Source organism: Sciurus carolinensis, chromosome 3, assembly GCF_902686445.1.
Source record: "Sciurus carolinensis chromosome 3, mSciCar1.2, whole genome shotgun sequence".
In the NCBI taxonomy this organism is placed as follows: Eukaryota; Metazoa; Chordata; class Mammalia; order Rodentia; family Sciuridae; genus Sciurus; species Sciurus carolinensis.
In genome coordinates this window covers 127721379-127738883 of record NC_062215.1, presented here as the reverse complement: position 1 = coordinate 127738883, position 17505 = coordinate 127721379, and the positions used below count along the sequence as shown (strand labels likewise).

Here is a 17505-nt window from a genome sequence, read left to right as displayed (position 1 = left end):
ATGAAGTAGTTTTGTTGGAAAGGTAGGAGACCCTTCCTCATCCAATTCTGCATCATCTTATGCTTCTCTAACTTATGCACAGTTGTTTTCAGTTTCCTTGAATACGTCCTACTGTTTCATCCATGAGTGAGAATGCTTCTTTTCTCATTTCCATCCAGTGGATTCCTACTTATCTTCCAAGACTCAGTTGTACTTACCTTAGGAAATCTTTTAGGATTTCTAAGACAGGTTAGTCACTTGCTGCTCCTTGCTCCAATAACACCTTTTTATATGACTCCATTATATCATTTGTCTCATTGTTTAAAGTTCACCTCCCAAATTGGAAGTATCTTTAAAAAAAAAAAAAAATTAAAGCTTTTTAGTTATACATTACAGTAGAATATATTTTGACCTATCATACATACATGGTGTATAACTTATTCTAATTAGGATTCCCATTTTTGTGGTTGCACATAATGTGGAATTACACTGATCGTGTATTCATATGTGAACATAAGAGAGTTACATCAGATTCATTCTACTCTTTCCCATTCCCATTCCTCCTCCCTTCCCCCACTTCCCACCCCTCCACCCCCCCCTATTGTGAGTAGCATCCACACACATATCAGAGAGAACATTCGGCCTTTGGTTTTGGAGATTGGCTTATTTCACTTAGCCTGATAGTCTCCAGTTCCATCCATTTACCAACAAATGCCATAATTTCATTCTTTATGGCTGAGTAATATTCCATCATGTATATGTATCACATTTTCTTTTATCTTTTATTTGTCAAAGGGCCCTTAGTTTGATTCCATAACTTAGCTACTGTGAATTGAGGTGCTATAAATATTGATGTGACTGCATCACTATAGTATGCTGTTCTTAAATCCTTTGGGTATACGCTGAGGAGTGGGATAACTGAGTGAAATGATGGTTCCATTCCAAGTTTTCTGAGAAATCTCCACACTGCTTCCAAATTGGAACTATCTTAATAGCAAAGAACATGTTTCATTTTTCTAATAACCTGATATAATGTTTGACTATATAGTTGATATCTTTATCATTAAGGTGTCTTACCTTGTTTTTTAATTTCAGGTTTCAATAATTATCATCACTCCCTTCAGTACCATGTAGAATTACAGTACCCAAGTTGCATCTTAATATTATGCTATGATTTTTATTGAGACCATCTCCTTAATAGCCTATGATAGCTATGGAAGGACCATTGCATGTTGTTATTAAACTTTCTTTAAGGACATCAACTGTAGTACAGCCTGGTACCTGTTGGGTAACTTATTGTTGATATTTGGAATTGCATTGGAGTGAAGAAATAGATCAGAGCTGAGTTAGGTCAAGATACCTTTAACGTTTCAGCCCTATATTTTTCAAGCACATTGCAGTGAGATCAGAAAATGCTCTGAATTGTGTTCCTTTCCACCCATAGATCAATGGAGTTTTTTTTTTCCCCCTTTAAGAATGTAAATGGAGAATTTAAAAAGAAATTCAGTTTTAAATATTGTTCCAGCTAATACAATTTAGTGAAAAGTATTAATTTAAAAAATTTTCCTTGGAACATTGTCCTTGAAGTTAGTAGTTGAGAAACTTCACATTTTTATTATTGAAGCTTTGTTTGATGCTAATTGGCAGCGGCAGTTTGTTTGGTTTAGTTACTGTTGCATTTATACTTTGCTTCAATATTTTGCAGAATCCATGCTATTGTCAAGAGGGTTTATCTTTCAGGTATTTTGAGGTTTGATGCATAGATATAGATTAGATATCCTTAAAATTCTTACAAATCAATACAAATAATTGCAGTTTCCATAGTATAGGACTAAATATTTTAATATATTATAAAACACATGCCAGATGACTATGTTATCATCGAAACCAAAATGATAGACTAAATGTATATTTGGGTTCATTAGATGTGAAGACATGGTAGATGTGCGAAGGTTAAAGATGCTTCAGATGGTGCAGCTGTTTAAATGTGAAGAAGATGCTGCTCAGGTAAGGACCAGATAGCCACGTTATATGGTTATGGTTTCTTAGAAGAGCATTTTCATCTATCTATAAACAAAAGTATACTTATGTTCCTAAGAAAATAAATTCTTAAGTCAAATCTAGTTTATCCTATTGAAGAATAAAATGTGGTTCTTCTCACTGGCTTACTGATTTCATTTGGCTTATCCTCTGGATGAAATCCTCTACTGTGTTAGAGATTGGAATTATTTATTTATTATCATTATTATTGACTAGTCAATTTTTAGTTACATCCTATAATAAAGATAGTTGTAGCACATTGCTTTCTAACCCATAGGAGAACTTTCAATGCTAGATAAGCAGTTTGATGTTTTTATGGAATTAGTAGTAAATATTCTTTCAACTTGATGTAGAAGAATTTATAAGTTCAAATAGAACAAATCTGTAGTGAGATCCTAGTAAGTCTGTTTTACAGAAATGCATGATCTTCTATTATGTGATGTTAATTATAAGAGTACTTCTGTAATAGGTCTTGCCTTTGGAGTTTAAAAACATTTGAGAAGTAGGAGAGGAATCTGAGTGTCATTGGATCAAAGGAGCCATTAAGACCTTATTTATAATTAATGGACTAACCAATCACAGTATTGTAATTTTTGTATAGTTAATGTTTTGGTGTAATAAGTAAAGAGTTATGAATGCAGCTTCATTGTTCTGTATTTTCATTTAGGCGGTAGAATGGCTAAGCGAACTTCTGGATGCTCTGCTTAAGACCCACATCAGATTGGGCGATGATGCTCAGGAAACGAAAGTTTTACTGGAAAAGCATAGAAAATTTGTTGATGTTGCACAGGTGCAGAACTGGTTATCTTCCTTTTCTACAAGCTCAGTGTTTGAATAGCTTTCTGCATGATTATAATGTAACTTAACCCTCCAAGTCCAAGAAGGTTAGTTTTGTTATTCCAGAAATATCACAGAATTAAGAAAATGTCAGCTGGTGCATCAAAACTAGCCTGCATAAACTTGAGAGGGTTTAAATTGCCTCAAATACAGGTTCTGTATGCTCCCTCTGATATGTTACATGTTATGGTATTTTTAAGATAATCCAATTATTCATTCATAGAAGTTAATGTGAAATGTAGCACTAAATTAGAAACCCATTTTTTGCATTTCACTATTGTTAGCACAATAATGCAGAGTTGTTTTGTGGTAAAAAGTATCAATGTATTTTCCCTCTTAGTTTCATTCACAATGTAACGGGTATAGCTTCCTATGTGGACTATAATGTGAAGAGTTTCATCTACTTGTTTTGGTAATTAATGAGCAGTCAATCTTTTTGCCAGTGAATTTAGCAGAGATTGGGAAAGCCTAAAAAGAAAGAAACTTATAAATTAAAATTATTACTTCCCCTTCATTACTTATGCATGCAGATCATTTATAGTAATAAGAGCTACTAGATTCATTCAGCATTGAATTCCAGTGGTGTCACTTAATTGCAACCACAGTCTCCCAACACCTTTTCCCTCCTCTTCAGAATTCTTTTATTATAATTTCATGTTTACTTTTTTTTTTTTTTTTTTTAGAGTACTTATGATTATGGGAGACAGTTGCTGCAGGCCACAGTTGTGTTGTGCCAGTCTTTGCGGTGCACTTCGCGGTCCTCCGGGGACACACTTCCTCGATTGAACAGAGTGTGGAAACAATTTACAATAGCCTCTGAAGAGAGAGTACATAGGTTGGAAATGGCTATTGCATTTCACTCAAATGCTGAAAAGGTTTGCCTTTTTTGAAATGTAGTCTCAATAGTATTTATTGTATAAATGTGTTGATTCTAATAATGTAATTGTCAGATTAATCTATTGGTTAAAATTTGTATGAGTTCCATTATTAACATTTGTTGGTATAAAATACATTGTCTTATATATCCAAATTAAATTTCCTTAATCCACACAAGTGCTGGAGGGCTGTGGTTGGAGAACTCCAGAACCACCTGGTGGTCCTCACTTCTCCCTGCTCCTGTCCTCTCCAAGCCTGATGTCCACAGGTGCTCTGTTCCCTAGAGTGTCATGACATCAGTCTCTTTCATTATGCCAAGAAAGGAAACTTTGCTTTGGCAACTAGTACTAATTGTCATTTTTTTCTTTTCTCTCTTTTTTTGTACTGATGATTCAACCCAGGGCACTTTGCCACTGAGCTTCATCCCCAGCCTTTTGCCTTTTTAAAAATTTTATTTTGAGACAGGGTCTTGCCAAGTTGCTGAGGCTGCATCCAACTTGCAGTCCTCTTGCCTCAGCCTTTTGAGTTGCTGGGATTACAGGCCTGCACCACTACATCTGCCTAATTGGTCACAAATTTTTTTAAAAAGTCATTTTGTGATGTTATAACTTAAGGTATAGACTGTCCAACTAAAATAATGAGAATAGGAATTACAAGAAGAAAACCACCTTTTTTTCCCATGTGTTACCTCTACACTGCATTCCCAAATTTATTAGTCACTGAATTCCAGAAACCAACAGTAAAGTATATAGTGTTATTTGGGCACATTTACTGGGGATGGGCAAATTTTTAATAGAACCTTTTTCTTACAGTAAAAATGTATCGCGCCCTAGCCTTATATTTCCTTTCTGAAGAGGAGCCTTCCTTTATAGTTAACTTTGTTTTGATCACTTAACATTGAAATTTTATCTGTAGGGATGTTAAATATATTTTAAGGTATATTGCATATGTTTAAAATGTGTTAATTCTGATAATGTAATTATCTGATTAATCTATTTATTAAAACTTACATGAATTCCATTATTGACATTTGTCTACATACACTACCATGTCTTAGATGTCTGAGTTAAATTGCCTTAATCCACACCAGGAAAACTTAAGTTGTGAAGCCTGCATGACACAATATTTGTAGCAAGAGTTAAGTGGTCTCCGTCTGTATTGGACAGTACAGCCATTGGAAAGTGTTCATAGTTAGTTCTTAGCTGGTCACCCCCCTCTGCAGATCTGCGTTTTGGTTGAAATGGGCCTAATGATGGTAAAAGGAATTATACAAGATGACTTGACTTACTTATCTACTGCTTGTTTCAATGAAAAATTTTCATTTTTATGAAGCATACCATTCATATAAAAAATGTACAGATCTTAAGTGTTCTTCTTGATGAAACATCACAAAGTGAATAAACCTGTGGAATCAGTGCACTGATGAAACAGCAGAGCATCCCCAGCGCTCCCCACCAGCACTCAACTGCCCCCTCCCCCATCGAACGGTGACCTCTGGCCCAGTTTCTGACACCACTGATGACTTTTCAGGATACCATTTTAAAATGTCTCTGCAAGGACATTTTAAAACCTAGAACTCTTTGGGAGACTAGATGAGATTAAGTATCATTAAGAGATTTTATAATAGAAAATTAGAGTTTCCATTTTTTTTTAGTTACCAGGCTTTTACCTTGCTCAAAATAAACTTTCGTCAAAGTTATTTTACCATTCAGACCTTTTGTTCTCATTTACTATTTTCCTTTTGACTATTCAATTTTGTACCAATAAGCATAAATATAACCACAACCATAAGCAAATTATATAGTATAGTAAGTGGGAAATACCTAAATTAAATCTTGAATTTTTAAATATAAAAATGTCCATTTCTGAGTAATGCTGAAATAAATGATTGGATTAAGTAAAGTGTAATATAGAAAGTTGCACAATAAATATTTGTATTCTTCTTTCTCCCCCAAAAGTTTACATTTTTTTCTTTTAATTAAATTTAAATGGTCATAACTCAGAGGAGAAAAAAAGAATAGTATGTCTTCAAGGATGATAAAACTTCCTAAATTTGAGTGATAATCAATAAAGTCAGCTGATGAGTTACTCAAGTGCCTACCTATCTCTTCTCATCAGTTACATGTTTGTGCTCTTAAGAATATGTTATTTCAAGTTTATGTTTTAATTTCTGAAGTCTATAAGCTCCCTAAGGACAGTCTGCATCTCATTCACATACCAAGATGCTAGATAAACATACAGTAAAGTTTTTAATAAATGGTTGCCTTATGAGTGAGAGAATACTTCTTAAGCACAGGTCGAACTAATTTTCCAAATAGTAGTCTGCTTATTTTTTCTTGGAAATCACCATAGACTATTTTGTTTTCTGATTATATATTATTAGTAGGGATTATGTATTTTGTTTTTATTGGAATTCTGTGAGCCACTTTTACCAATAATCAGTCAGTCTTATACAGTGATGTACATGAAGATGCTAAGAATAAAACAAAAACCACCTTTTCCACTCGCTTCATTTGCATGAACTTGATTTCCTTTCTTTGTCTCTTGATTGAGGTTGCCCTTTTATTTGTTGCAGATTTTACAAGACTGTCCAGAAGAGCCTGAAGCTATTAATGATGAAGAGCAATTTGATGAAATTGAAGCAGTTGGGAAATCACTTTTGGATAGATTAACTGTTCCTGTAGTGTACCCTGATGGGTATGGTGCATGTTTTATACAGTTTGATCTTTTTAGTAGCAATGTCTTCAAGCAAAATTGTTAAGAGAGGAAATCTTTTTTTTTAAGTTGTAGATAGACACAATTCCTTTATTTTATTTATTTTTATGTGGTGCTGAGGACCGAACCCAGTACCTCACACGCTAGGCAAGTTCTCTACCACTGAGACACAACCCCAACCCTGAAAATCTGTTTTTTTTTTAAAGTCAAGGTCATTAAGTTTGGTCCACATTTTCAATTGTTTTAAACCCAAAAGAAATCCAAGCTTAGCTGTCTGTGGGGCTCCAAACCATTCTCTTTTCACTGTGCTCTATGGCATCCTAGTTTTTCATGTGTAAAATGAAAGGGTCCTGATTCCGACATGCTGTTCCATTTTAAATGGTCCAGGGTAAGAATAATTAATAATCTCATGCAAAATAAATAGGCCAGTAAAAGACTCAGAAGGGACTTCATCCCTGGATCTAGACTTTCTCAAAGTAATTTAGAGGTAGTCCAGAGGATATTTAATTCAAATGATATAGAAACCAAACCATCAAATAAAAGTAGGAGAGGGGAGTGTTGTCTCTGGTGCCAGGGATCCTGAGCTCCACCACTTAACAGGAGCAACAGCTTGGGTAAGGTGCCCCACCTGACAGTGCCTCAGTTCCTCATCTGAAAACAGGGGGGGGACAAACGTGCTTCTTCAGATTACAGTGGCATTCTCTGTTATAAAATGGATGGAATGCCCTTCAAACAGATCTGAGTTATAGTAAGCTACTGCTGTGTCAGGAACTCTGATGATAATTGGAGATCGATATTTAAAAGATACTATTTTGTTACCTTGAAGATGATTTTGCAGAATATATATTTAGATAATCTCTAGTCACACCTAAACTTGTACTACCTGAAGTCATATTACACATCTGTAATAAAAGAGAACAAAATTCAGCTAGTAACAGTATTATAGGGGTGATTCTGGCTCTCTGTGCCAGCAACCCTCGCCCCACCTCTATGTTCACAGCCAGTTGTCACAGTCAGCTGGCCACACCACTTAGGTCAGATGGAGCATCTGCCCTTGGTGATTTTGCTTGAACTCCTTTTCCTGTGCTCCACCAATAGGTGTCATCTCTTCTTAAGATGAAAGAACAAGAATTGTATATTCAGATTTCACAAACACCCACCTTTAATACTTGTGATTGTTACTTTATTCCATTTTATATTCATACACATACACACATATATATACATGTGTATTTGTGACATATGGTATTTTGTTACACTAAATATGCCTTTCAAATGATCTCAGTTATATTTTCCATAATTACTAATAATGGTAGTCTGTTTTTCTATATAAAGTTTATGTAACAGGCTATTCAGATTTATCTTTTATATACATTCTCTGGTAAAATAAAAGCAATTGATGGTCTTTTGGGATTTTTTTCCCCATGAATCTTGATTTTTTTTCTACTGTGTGACCTTGGTTAAGTCCTTCTAGACCTTATTTTGTTTTGTTTTTGTTTTGGTGGTACTGGGGATGGGACCCAGGGTCTCACACATGCTGTATGTACATGCTCCCCTTGAACTTGAATCCCAGCCCTAGACCTTAGTTTTCTGATCTTAAAAAACAGAGGTTAACCAAGAATTTTCAAGAACCCTTAGAACTCTGATTCAATGTAGTATCTTTGCAAGTAAAAGAAAACTAAATTACTTTTATCTATTAATGTACCAAACCATGTCTTTTGTATGTGTGGTACTAGAGATTGAACCGAGGGCCTGGTGCATGCTAGTCAAGTTCTTTACCATTGAGCTGCATCTCCAACCCTTTTTAAATTTTGAGACAGGGTCTTGCTAAGTTGCCCAGGCTGGCCTTGAACCTGAAATTCTCCTGCCTCAGCTCCCCTGAGTAACTGAGATAGCAAATGTGTTCAGCTTTACCTGGCTCTAAACCATGTCTTAATATCAAAAAGGATATTTACTTGCCAGCTTTATTCAATAATTGGTGTATGCAGCCCTTAGCAGGCAAGTACAGATTTTATGTTGGTGTTTGCTTATTGACCCAGAACTGAATGGCAGAATATTGCCAGTGTTGCTTCATTTGGTTTATTGACTATTATAAGTACATACAATATGATATTTGTACCACAAAAATTTAACTCATCTTGTCTTAACATATTTTTTGCTGTTGAAAAAATATTTTTCCTACAGAATTACTACTCAGAAATAAACATTTTGGATTGTGAATGAAATAATTTCTACTCAGAGGCCATATTGCATAAGCAGTTTTTTATGGCTTTTTCTTCCTATTGCATGTGCTGCACTTAAATGAATTTGTACTAACCTGGGACTTTTCTGTGTGTTTTGATTTTAGAACCGAACAATATTTTGGGAGTCCAAGTGACATGGCTTCTGCTGCAGAGCACATCAGAGACAGGATGAAACTAGTTAGTCTCAAAAGGCAGCAGCTGAGACATCCTGAAATGGTGACCACAGAGAGCTAATAGCTACCAGCATCCTACAGACCTGCAGTTCACATTCCCGCATGCCGTTGGCATTCTGCAGCATTAGGCACAGTACATTAAGACACATCTCACAGCAGGATAAGCCTCATTTCCTCCCACAACACGTTTCTCTCCACATGCTAACACCTCGCAACTACCAAGGCATAATTATTTAACATGCTTTGAGATCGTAGACTCCAGGTATCTTAAAAGAAGGAACTGTAAACATTGCACTGAAATCTTGCTTTCAAGCTTTACATGACCTGTCAGTTTGTAGATGAACAACTGATAATAAGCTTTGAATGGTGCTAATAATAAGAGTCTAGAAATTCTCCCTATAAAAACTGGTTGCCCTTCCTCCCCAGGTGATGTAGTAAATTTAGACTGTAGTTAAACTGTTATTAGTAGACAGTGGCATCCTCAAAATTTTACTTTGTAATTCTTTAAAATTGATTATTTTTATTGTGTCAATATGAAGAAAATTCTTCAGATCTTTGATATATCATATTCATTAAAAAACATTTTCCTATTTGTATTGATAATGTATTAAAAGTTGTTTGTGCTTAATAAAAGGCTTCTTTAAACATCTTATTTAATTTGGTAGTTATATCCTATTTTCAAACATGAGTGCCTTATTAAAAAGGGCATTCTTAGGACTGTGAGGATGGTTTAATAATTGTTTTTTCAAGGTTGTTGCATGTATTTTAGCCAGAAAATTCATATGTAAGCATGTATATAATAAATAAGCATGTTTTATCATGAAAAATAATTGTGAAGAATAATTTAGATCTTTAAGAACTTATTAATAATGGGATACTATTTCAGATTTTTCTTTTCTTCAACTTCAAAAATCTTATCCAAATTATTAACTATCCTGAAGATATTTTGTCTTTAGGGGAGTAGGGCTGAGGAAGAAGGCATACATAATTACTTCAGTGTAATCCTTTATATCAGAGTTACCTTTCTGGAACTAAAGTAGTCATTGCTAATAAAATTTAATTTCTCATGACAGACTAGAGGCAAAATCATTTCTGAAGTAGTCTAATAACAAAAGCTGTATGACTCCTTTAGAAATAAAATTTATCACAAAATGCTAGTGTTTTTACATTTGTATTAACTTTAAATTGTAAAATGCATATAATTCAATTTTTGTGTTACTTTTTATGCCAGAAGATTTTTTTAAAGATGAAAAATAATTTTTTAGGCTTGTGATCAGCAAAGAATTATGTGCTGGTTCCTCTTTATGATTCACAAACAAGTTAATGTGTCCTCTGATGCAAAAGACCTCCTCCCTCTGAACCTGCTGGTTTCTCCAGCCTTCTTCACTGCCAGACCTCTTGAAGAAGTCCACATCCCTTTGCCTTACATCTTCATTTCTCCCTGCGCAGCGCCTTGCAGTCCAGTTTCACACAGCACCCTAATGAAACTCTTCTTTTGAAAATCAGGAATGGTTTTCCAGCTATTGAACTGAATATTTTTTTCTCAGTCTGCATCTCTTACCCTTCCATTTACAAAACTGAGCAACCTTTCCTAGACAGCATCTCCTCCCTTGAAGATGCTATCCTCTGCCATAACTGTGAGTATAGTCACATAATTCATCTTTACCATCATGTGTTCTAACCATGTGTATTCTCAGATTCTGTCCTCAGAAAACTTGTGGCTCTTCTTTAGGTATCTCATCCTTAGGGTTTCTGTTTCCTCACAGCATTTTACATCACATATCTGGTCCAAAACACTAGACTTGTTCTTTGAACTGCCTACTTGGACAAATAGCCCAGAGGAAGGATTTCTCCTACTTACCACCCTCTCCTCCTGGAGTAATTTTGATTAATGGTGCAGCACATTTTCCTAGTCAAACATGCCAGATAATCTAGGGCAAAATTCAACTGGTCCCTCTTGTCTTATGTTGTCTACCACTGCTTCTGAGAACATCAAGGAAGTTCCTTCTGTACTTGATAATCTTCTAAGCTTTTAGGGCTTTACTCCTATAGTATGAACTTTTGTGATTCTTCCTTTTGGTCTTCCTGACGGTGCTAGACACATTTTACACATCTATGTTCTGCTATGTTATAAGCTCTTTTAAGGGAAAGATCTTGTCTTACTAGTTCGGTTCCCAGGGTTTTGCTCCAATAGAATAGATGTTCATTTCCTGCATGGATTCTGTTGTAAGCATTGTAATAATCCCTCTCATATTTCAGCCTGAAGTTTGTTTTAAACTTATTTATTTCCTAAAGTTAGGACTGAGGAGTGAATCACCTTACAAGAAAGTCTTTTGTTATTTTAGATACTTAGTTGTATAGCTACTTTAGATATTCAGTTATTATATTCATTGTCTTCTGAATTTTAGAATTGTTAGAATTTTTTTATTAAGACTTTACTAAAAGAGGAACTGATTTGTTGGTAATTATACCATCAACTCATGGATTCATGATTGCCAAAATGAATTAATTTCTATATACCTTAAGCTCTCCTGCCCACAAAAAGAGTACAATAAGGCCAAATTTGGAAATGTTCTTTCTTATTTGAGTATTTCACATAAGCTAGATATGTTTTTTAAAAGTAAGAATAAATACTGTTGGTCTTCATTTGTAAATTTGCTGCTATTTTCTATATGTGTATCTGAATATACTTGTAGAGTTATAAATGAAAGCCCAACAGTGCCCTGTTTTTCGTGTGGTCAGAGTTTACCTTTAGCGCATGTGAAGGAAGCAACTACAGTCTGGAATCACAAGCCCTTTGTGTGTCATAGATAACACTGACCTGCAGATGTAACTGAAAAACAACCTCTTATTTTTCATAGTACATGCCGCAACCTCCCATTTTACTTCAGCCCTTCTCAGGGAATTGGCTGTGGTGTTGGTTGGGCTAGTCTTGTTTTTGGGTTTTGAAGGATGTATTTTTTCTTTTGCTTTCTTATTGTGTATTTGCTCCTGCATAAACTCAATATATAAAGACATCTTAATATCTATCTTCACTCCTGTCTAACCCAGCAGGTTATGATATAAAGATGACACCTACATTTCTGATCCACTTGGCTTTGTTCCCAGTCCTCATTGTTGGTGACCTTATTCTTCAACGGTGGTGCATTGATGGTGTTGGTGAAACTGCTTAGTCTTGCCAGCTGGGATGGTAGATATAGGCTTCACAGCCAGATAGAAGATTGGACACATCTCTCACTTAAAGGGATTTATATTAGCTATTGCTTCTGACGTTATTTAGTCTTAGTGTGTTTTTTGCTTCATTACCTTGTCAGTTGCTGTAATGTGTGCTATTTAGTTTATTATTCTTGTCAATAGTGTCACACTCCTTAATGTATGACAGTGGGTTACTTTTCTGATAGTGCTAAGCATACTGTTTTCTGATCTAAACCCATGTAACCAGTGGTACGATTGGTATGATAGTGAGGTGAGTTGAGTCTGTCCAACTGTGCAGTGTACATCTGAAGAACTAATTCAGAATTTTCTACTACACTTAAGTTACTTATCAGCTGCTGTTGTGCACTTCTGCCATCCTCACAGCCTACCCAAAGTGCACAGAAGCATAGGAAGAATAACCTTGCTACTAAAAAAACAAACATACTTATGGCTGTTTAAAGTCCTCCATGTCTTGCCCATAGGGAGTAGCACAGGTGAAAACAAACCCAATAAATGTATCATAATCAGTGACAAGACATGAATGATTATGGTATCTTCACTTAAGCCCCAAAAGGAAGTTCTCTAGAATCAAAAAGATTGGCTGAGCATTTAACTGAATTGGTAAACTCAGCAATGTTAACTTTTAGTTCTAGAAATAAAAAAGTCTCGATTGGGAGTAGAAAATATTCTCCTTGTATGATGCCAACAAATACCTTGATGAGACAAAATGAAGAATCCATTTAATATTTGACCTTACTTGACTTTTTGTGTGCCCCAGAAAAATCTCGGTTTAGCTAAGAAGCATAAATAATGGAAGAATTGTAGAGGAATTATCATAAAAGCTAAAATAAGAATTAGAGTGCATATAATGGAAAGAGTTTGGAGTTTGAACTTGGCTTCAAAACCTGGCATTGCCATGTACTGTGACCTTGGTGTTGAATCAATGAATTTCTTTGGGACTGTAAAATCTATAAAATAAAGAAATCAAGTCATTTCAGTAATGAGATAAAATTATGTAAAAAGTGTTAAAAACCAAAAAGTTATGCAAAATGGAAGTTGTCATTGCTCTAATTATCTTTTCAGAACAGAAAATAGAGAATCCTTTAATCTCGTTCTGTCTGGATAAGCATGGAGGGTAGGGGAAACAGCACGCTGTTCATGTTTATTACCCTCTTAGCTACATCCCTGTCTCACTAGTTTTCAAGGAAAATATGCATACAGAATTGCATATCTGAAATATTAGGAGTGGAGTTGGTGAGCTCATCAGTACATGGTAAGGCTTTAAACTGACCAATGCACTGTCGAAGGAGAAGCTGAGGTCACAGTAAGATGGAAGACTAGCGATGAATTTTGTTTATTTTGAGGTTGACAGGGCATGACATGACTCCATTAATAAACCGAAGGAAAAGAAAATCACACTTGAATTTTCTGTTAATAAATCACCAACCTGTAGAAACTAGTAGAGCAAACTGTTGGAATATTTATGAAGTATTCCAATAATGAGTTAAGAAAACACTACTTGAGACCACTGTTAGTTCTGGTTATAGTTGGAGAAAAGCTGTCTTGGCAAACTTGGGCTGTGATGATAAACAGAAAAAGAGTGGTCCTCTACCAGAGATAAAGAGCTGAGGGTGTTGCATGACTTAGCATAAATACAACGGAGACTTGAAGACTGAAAGAGATCATGGATATAATGCTGAATATGACTCAACATCACAGCAGTAGTTTAAAGCACACTTGAAAGCCTGAGAATAAACACTAGTCCTGTTATATCAAAAAAAAGGCAGAACCTGTACTAGGACGTGAAGAACTTAGAGATCAAAAGAAAGCCAGAACTCTAACTAAATATTTTGAAAGCCAGTGAGTGCACTTTTTGAAGAATCAGATTATTTTTGTGAGAAATCTATGAGGCAATATGAAGCATGTATGTCATAATATAGGAATTCTTAGTTCTTAACATAGAACTAAAAATAGTTACTTCATATATTGAGAGCAGTGTTTTGAGGGATTTTAAAGTCAGGCATTGGAAAACTATTTCTGACAAAAGGGCTATCGAATTCTGGAAGCCAGTTCCAAGTGAATCTCAAGGAGGCACCTTAAAAGTATTTACGAGTTATCTGCCATGTCTTCCAGGTATCCAAATGTGTCCCTCACTTACATGCAGGAGGATGATGCCCTTCCACTGAGAACACAGTGGCCCATTCACTGTATATGATCGAGACTCACTTTTTTTTTTTTTTTTTTTTTGGTACTGGGGATTGAACCCAGGGGTACTTAAACACTGAGCCACATTCCTGGCCCATTTTTTATTTTTTATTTTGAGACAGTGTCTCACTAAGTTGCTTAGGGCCTTTTAAGTTGCTGTGGCTGGCTTTGAACTTAAAATCCTCCTGCCTCAGCCTCCCAAGCTGCTGGGATTACAGATATGTGCAGAATTGACATTGTGCCTGGCTTAACATTTTTTTCTTTTTAATTACCCCAATTCTTTTTTAGTTTTTAAGTTAGGGTAAAAGCAAGAATATTTCTTCATCTTAGCTCTGGTGTGAGTCTTCACAGCCAGCATATTTGCTCACAATATGCCATCAAAATGTGGTTTTTCCAAAGCTGTGAGAGGATCAAAAATATCAACTTTGGCAATTTTAAACCTGAGTACATTTGAGAAGCAATTGCTAACCTCATGCTCTGGGTGCGGATGTCCTTTCACAAGCCCATAGGAAAAACTTGTTTCTAAATTCACATTTAATGGAATAATTAAGTGATCATGTACTCTCATGAGATCAACAATGAAGTTCTCACCAGCATTTTTTGGTTTAAAAAAATTTCACCGTATCACAATTTTTTAAATAAACTTTTTCAAATGTTAAATAATTTTATAGTGTTCTCAGCACCCAGATGCTAATTTGCATTCACTCTCCTTGTGTTATCACAGAATTATTCATGCCTCAGTTCATTGATCCATGTTATTTTTTGATGCATTTTGAATTGCAGACATCTGAACACTTCTAAATACTTCAGCATACGTATCATTAGCATTCAATATTTGCTTCCATTTTTCTTTTGATGTAAAATTAGCATACAGTGATATGTAGAAGACTTACATTTGCATTGCCTGGGTTTTGGCAAATGCATACAGTGCTATCAAGATACAGAATTATCACCATCCTGGAAAGCTCCCAGATGGCTCTTTCCAGTCAATCCCTGTCCCCTCACCTGACCCTTAAAGGCAACCACTGTTCTTTTTCTATCAGATTTCCTGTCCTTGTAAATAAAATCTCACATGTACTCTCTTCTACGAGGCTTCTTCACCATTAATGTTTGGGAGATTTCTTTGTGTGGCTGGGTATATTCCTAGTTCATTCCTTTTTATTGCTGAGTAGTATTCCATTCACTGTACATTGCAGTTGGGTAATCCAGTTTCCTGTTGGCTACCTGGGCTGTTTCCAGGATTGTCAATTATAAATAAGCTGCTATGATCATTCTTATGTAAGTCTATGTAAGCATAGGTTTTCTTTTCCTCTTGGATAGATACCTAGGAATAGAATTGCTGGATCATAGGGTAGTTTTAAAAGAAACACTGTACCTTTTTCCAATGCAATTGTTCTGTGCTCTGGATTTTATATTTTGGGTGTGTAGAAAGGTGTAAACTACTTTTATGATCCACATTGAATATTAGGAGAAGTAGGTTTGGGGTAGAAATGGCATTGATCATGGTTAAATTTGACAGTTGATATTATTTGAGGGAAGCAAAGGCCTATCTGCCCAACAGAGCTCCTTGAGAGTTTCCTACACCTGAAGCTTGAGCATTAGTTCCAATCCTTGAAAGATTAACCCGCAAGCATGGTGATACTTTAGCTACAAGAAACAGCATTTTTTTTTTTTTTATGTTACTATTTGCCACCCGTTTTCAGTAAGTGGAACAAGACTCTTACCATTGAACAGAAAAGACATTTTGTGATGGTGGTGGAGTGGGTAGTAAAACATATGTATACTACTCAGTCAGTCTCAGGTCCAGCAATGTGAGAGAGTCCCTGGAACTCCCTGTGAGGGAAGTCACTCAGTGGTAGTCAGGAAGGCAGAAAACGGGATGGGAAGAATTCTACCTCACGGTTTTGCATAAGGAATAGCTATGCTTTTGCAGGACATTTTAGCCTTTAAAATCATATTTTCAATATTGTGCTTTTATTCAGTGCTACCCAGCTGTGGTTATTTCACACTCTAGTGACTTTCTTATCCACTGTGTTTTATCTTTCCTGCCTGTTCTAGTACATAGAGCATTTACCTGTATTAGCCTGTAAAATTATAATCCTATGTATGTTTCCAGTGCCCATGTTCAAAGATATTTGTGTATGGTTGACCTGATCTTTCCTATTAGATTTTTAAGGGCTGGGAATTTTGGCTTCTACTGTAAATCCTTAATAATGCTCCACACATTGTAAATATGCAATAAAATGTTAAGAACTATAATGGCAGCAGATTTTGATATGTATTTCCTTGATATGTTGTCACTCTAAACAATGTTTGATTGCTGTTAATAAAGATTGTTCATAAAAATCTAGGGAAAATTAAATTGTACTGGTCTCTAACATTCTGATGAATTCTGCTTTTTTGAATCTATTCAAATTATTTCTTGTAAAACTAATTTTTTCTAACAATGTTTTCTAAAATCTTTGACTAGAAACTATAAATTATTTATTCTGAAATAATATGGAATTTTAGAAGATGAGACTTCTCCTTCCCTCTCCAACAGCCCCAAACCCAACTTCCCTCAGGCTTGAGACAAAAATTCAGTGCTTTCTTCAAGTCCTGCAAAAATGGGTAGGTTCTTACAATAGGTAATGCTTAAATATTTTCTCTGTTCCTATCACATCCCTGACCCAGCCCTGTGCTGGTGATAGAACCTAGAACCTGATAGGCAGATAATCTGCTCCTGAGCTACATGCACAGCCCCAGAAGTTAATTTTTAAGACATAAAAGTGTGTATGTGTATTTGGGGATGGAGAAAGCATGTTATAACATAGCTATATCTAAAATAACAAATTCATCATATTATTCCATAAATCTTGGTAGCTTCAGAATGAGGAATTTTCAGTTGCTGAATTTTTATAAAGAAGTAGATTTATGTGGTAATTTAACATACAAGCAAAATATGTATATAAAAATAATCTGTTTATTATTTTTATTTTCATGTTGTAAGTTAGTTACAATGTCCAGCACATCTCTAGAATTCCCATTAAACATTTGACCATTAAACATTGGTCAAAATAAAGATTGGGAGAAAATGTGAACGAGTCCATTGCAACCCTTGACATTCCCATCTCTCAGAACATAGATTAATGTTCTTATATTTAGAACCCTCTCAGAATAGAATAGGAAGGAGTACCACTCTACTGATTGTCTAAACACATGAATAGTTGCATCCATGGGGAAGTCCTATCTTGATAGCAGAA

General features: G+C 35.3%; 1 protein-coding gene across 3 annotated transcripts in view; it reads left to right on the top strand.

Moving 5' to 3' along the window:
* The window catches only part of Sestd1 (SEC14 and spectrin domain containing 1), a 123801-nt gene extending 109502 nt beyond the window's left edge, over positions 1-14299 (top strand). For 2 of the 3 annotated variants that reach the window (XM_047545041.1, XM_047545042.1), the window contains exons 14-18: positions 1905-1986; positions 2687-2809; positions 3540-3731; positions 6308-6429; positions 8795-14299. In XM_047545041.1, the coding sequence (XP_047400997.1) occupies positions 1905-1986; positions 2687-2809; positions 3540-3731; positions 6308-6429; positions 8795-8924 (649 nt within the window). In that variant the 3' untranslated portion in view covers positions 8925-14299. Of the gene's footprint in view, positions 1-1904; positions 1987-2686; positions 2904-3539; positions 3732-6307; positions 6430-8794 lie in introns of those variants that run through there. The other variant, XM_047545043.1, reaches the window with a different exon arrangement.
* The last annotated feature ends 3206 nt before the right edge of the window (positions 14300-17505 follow it).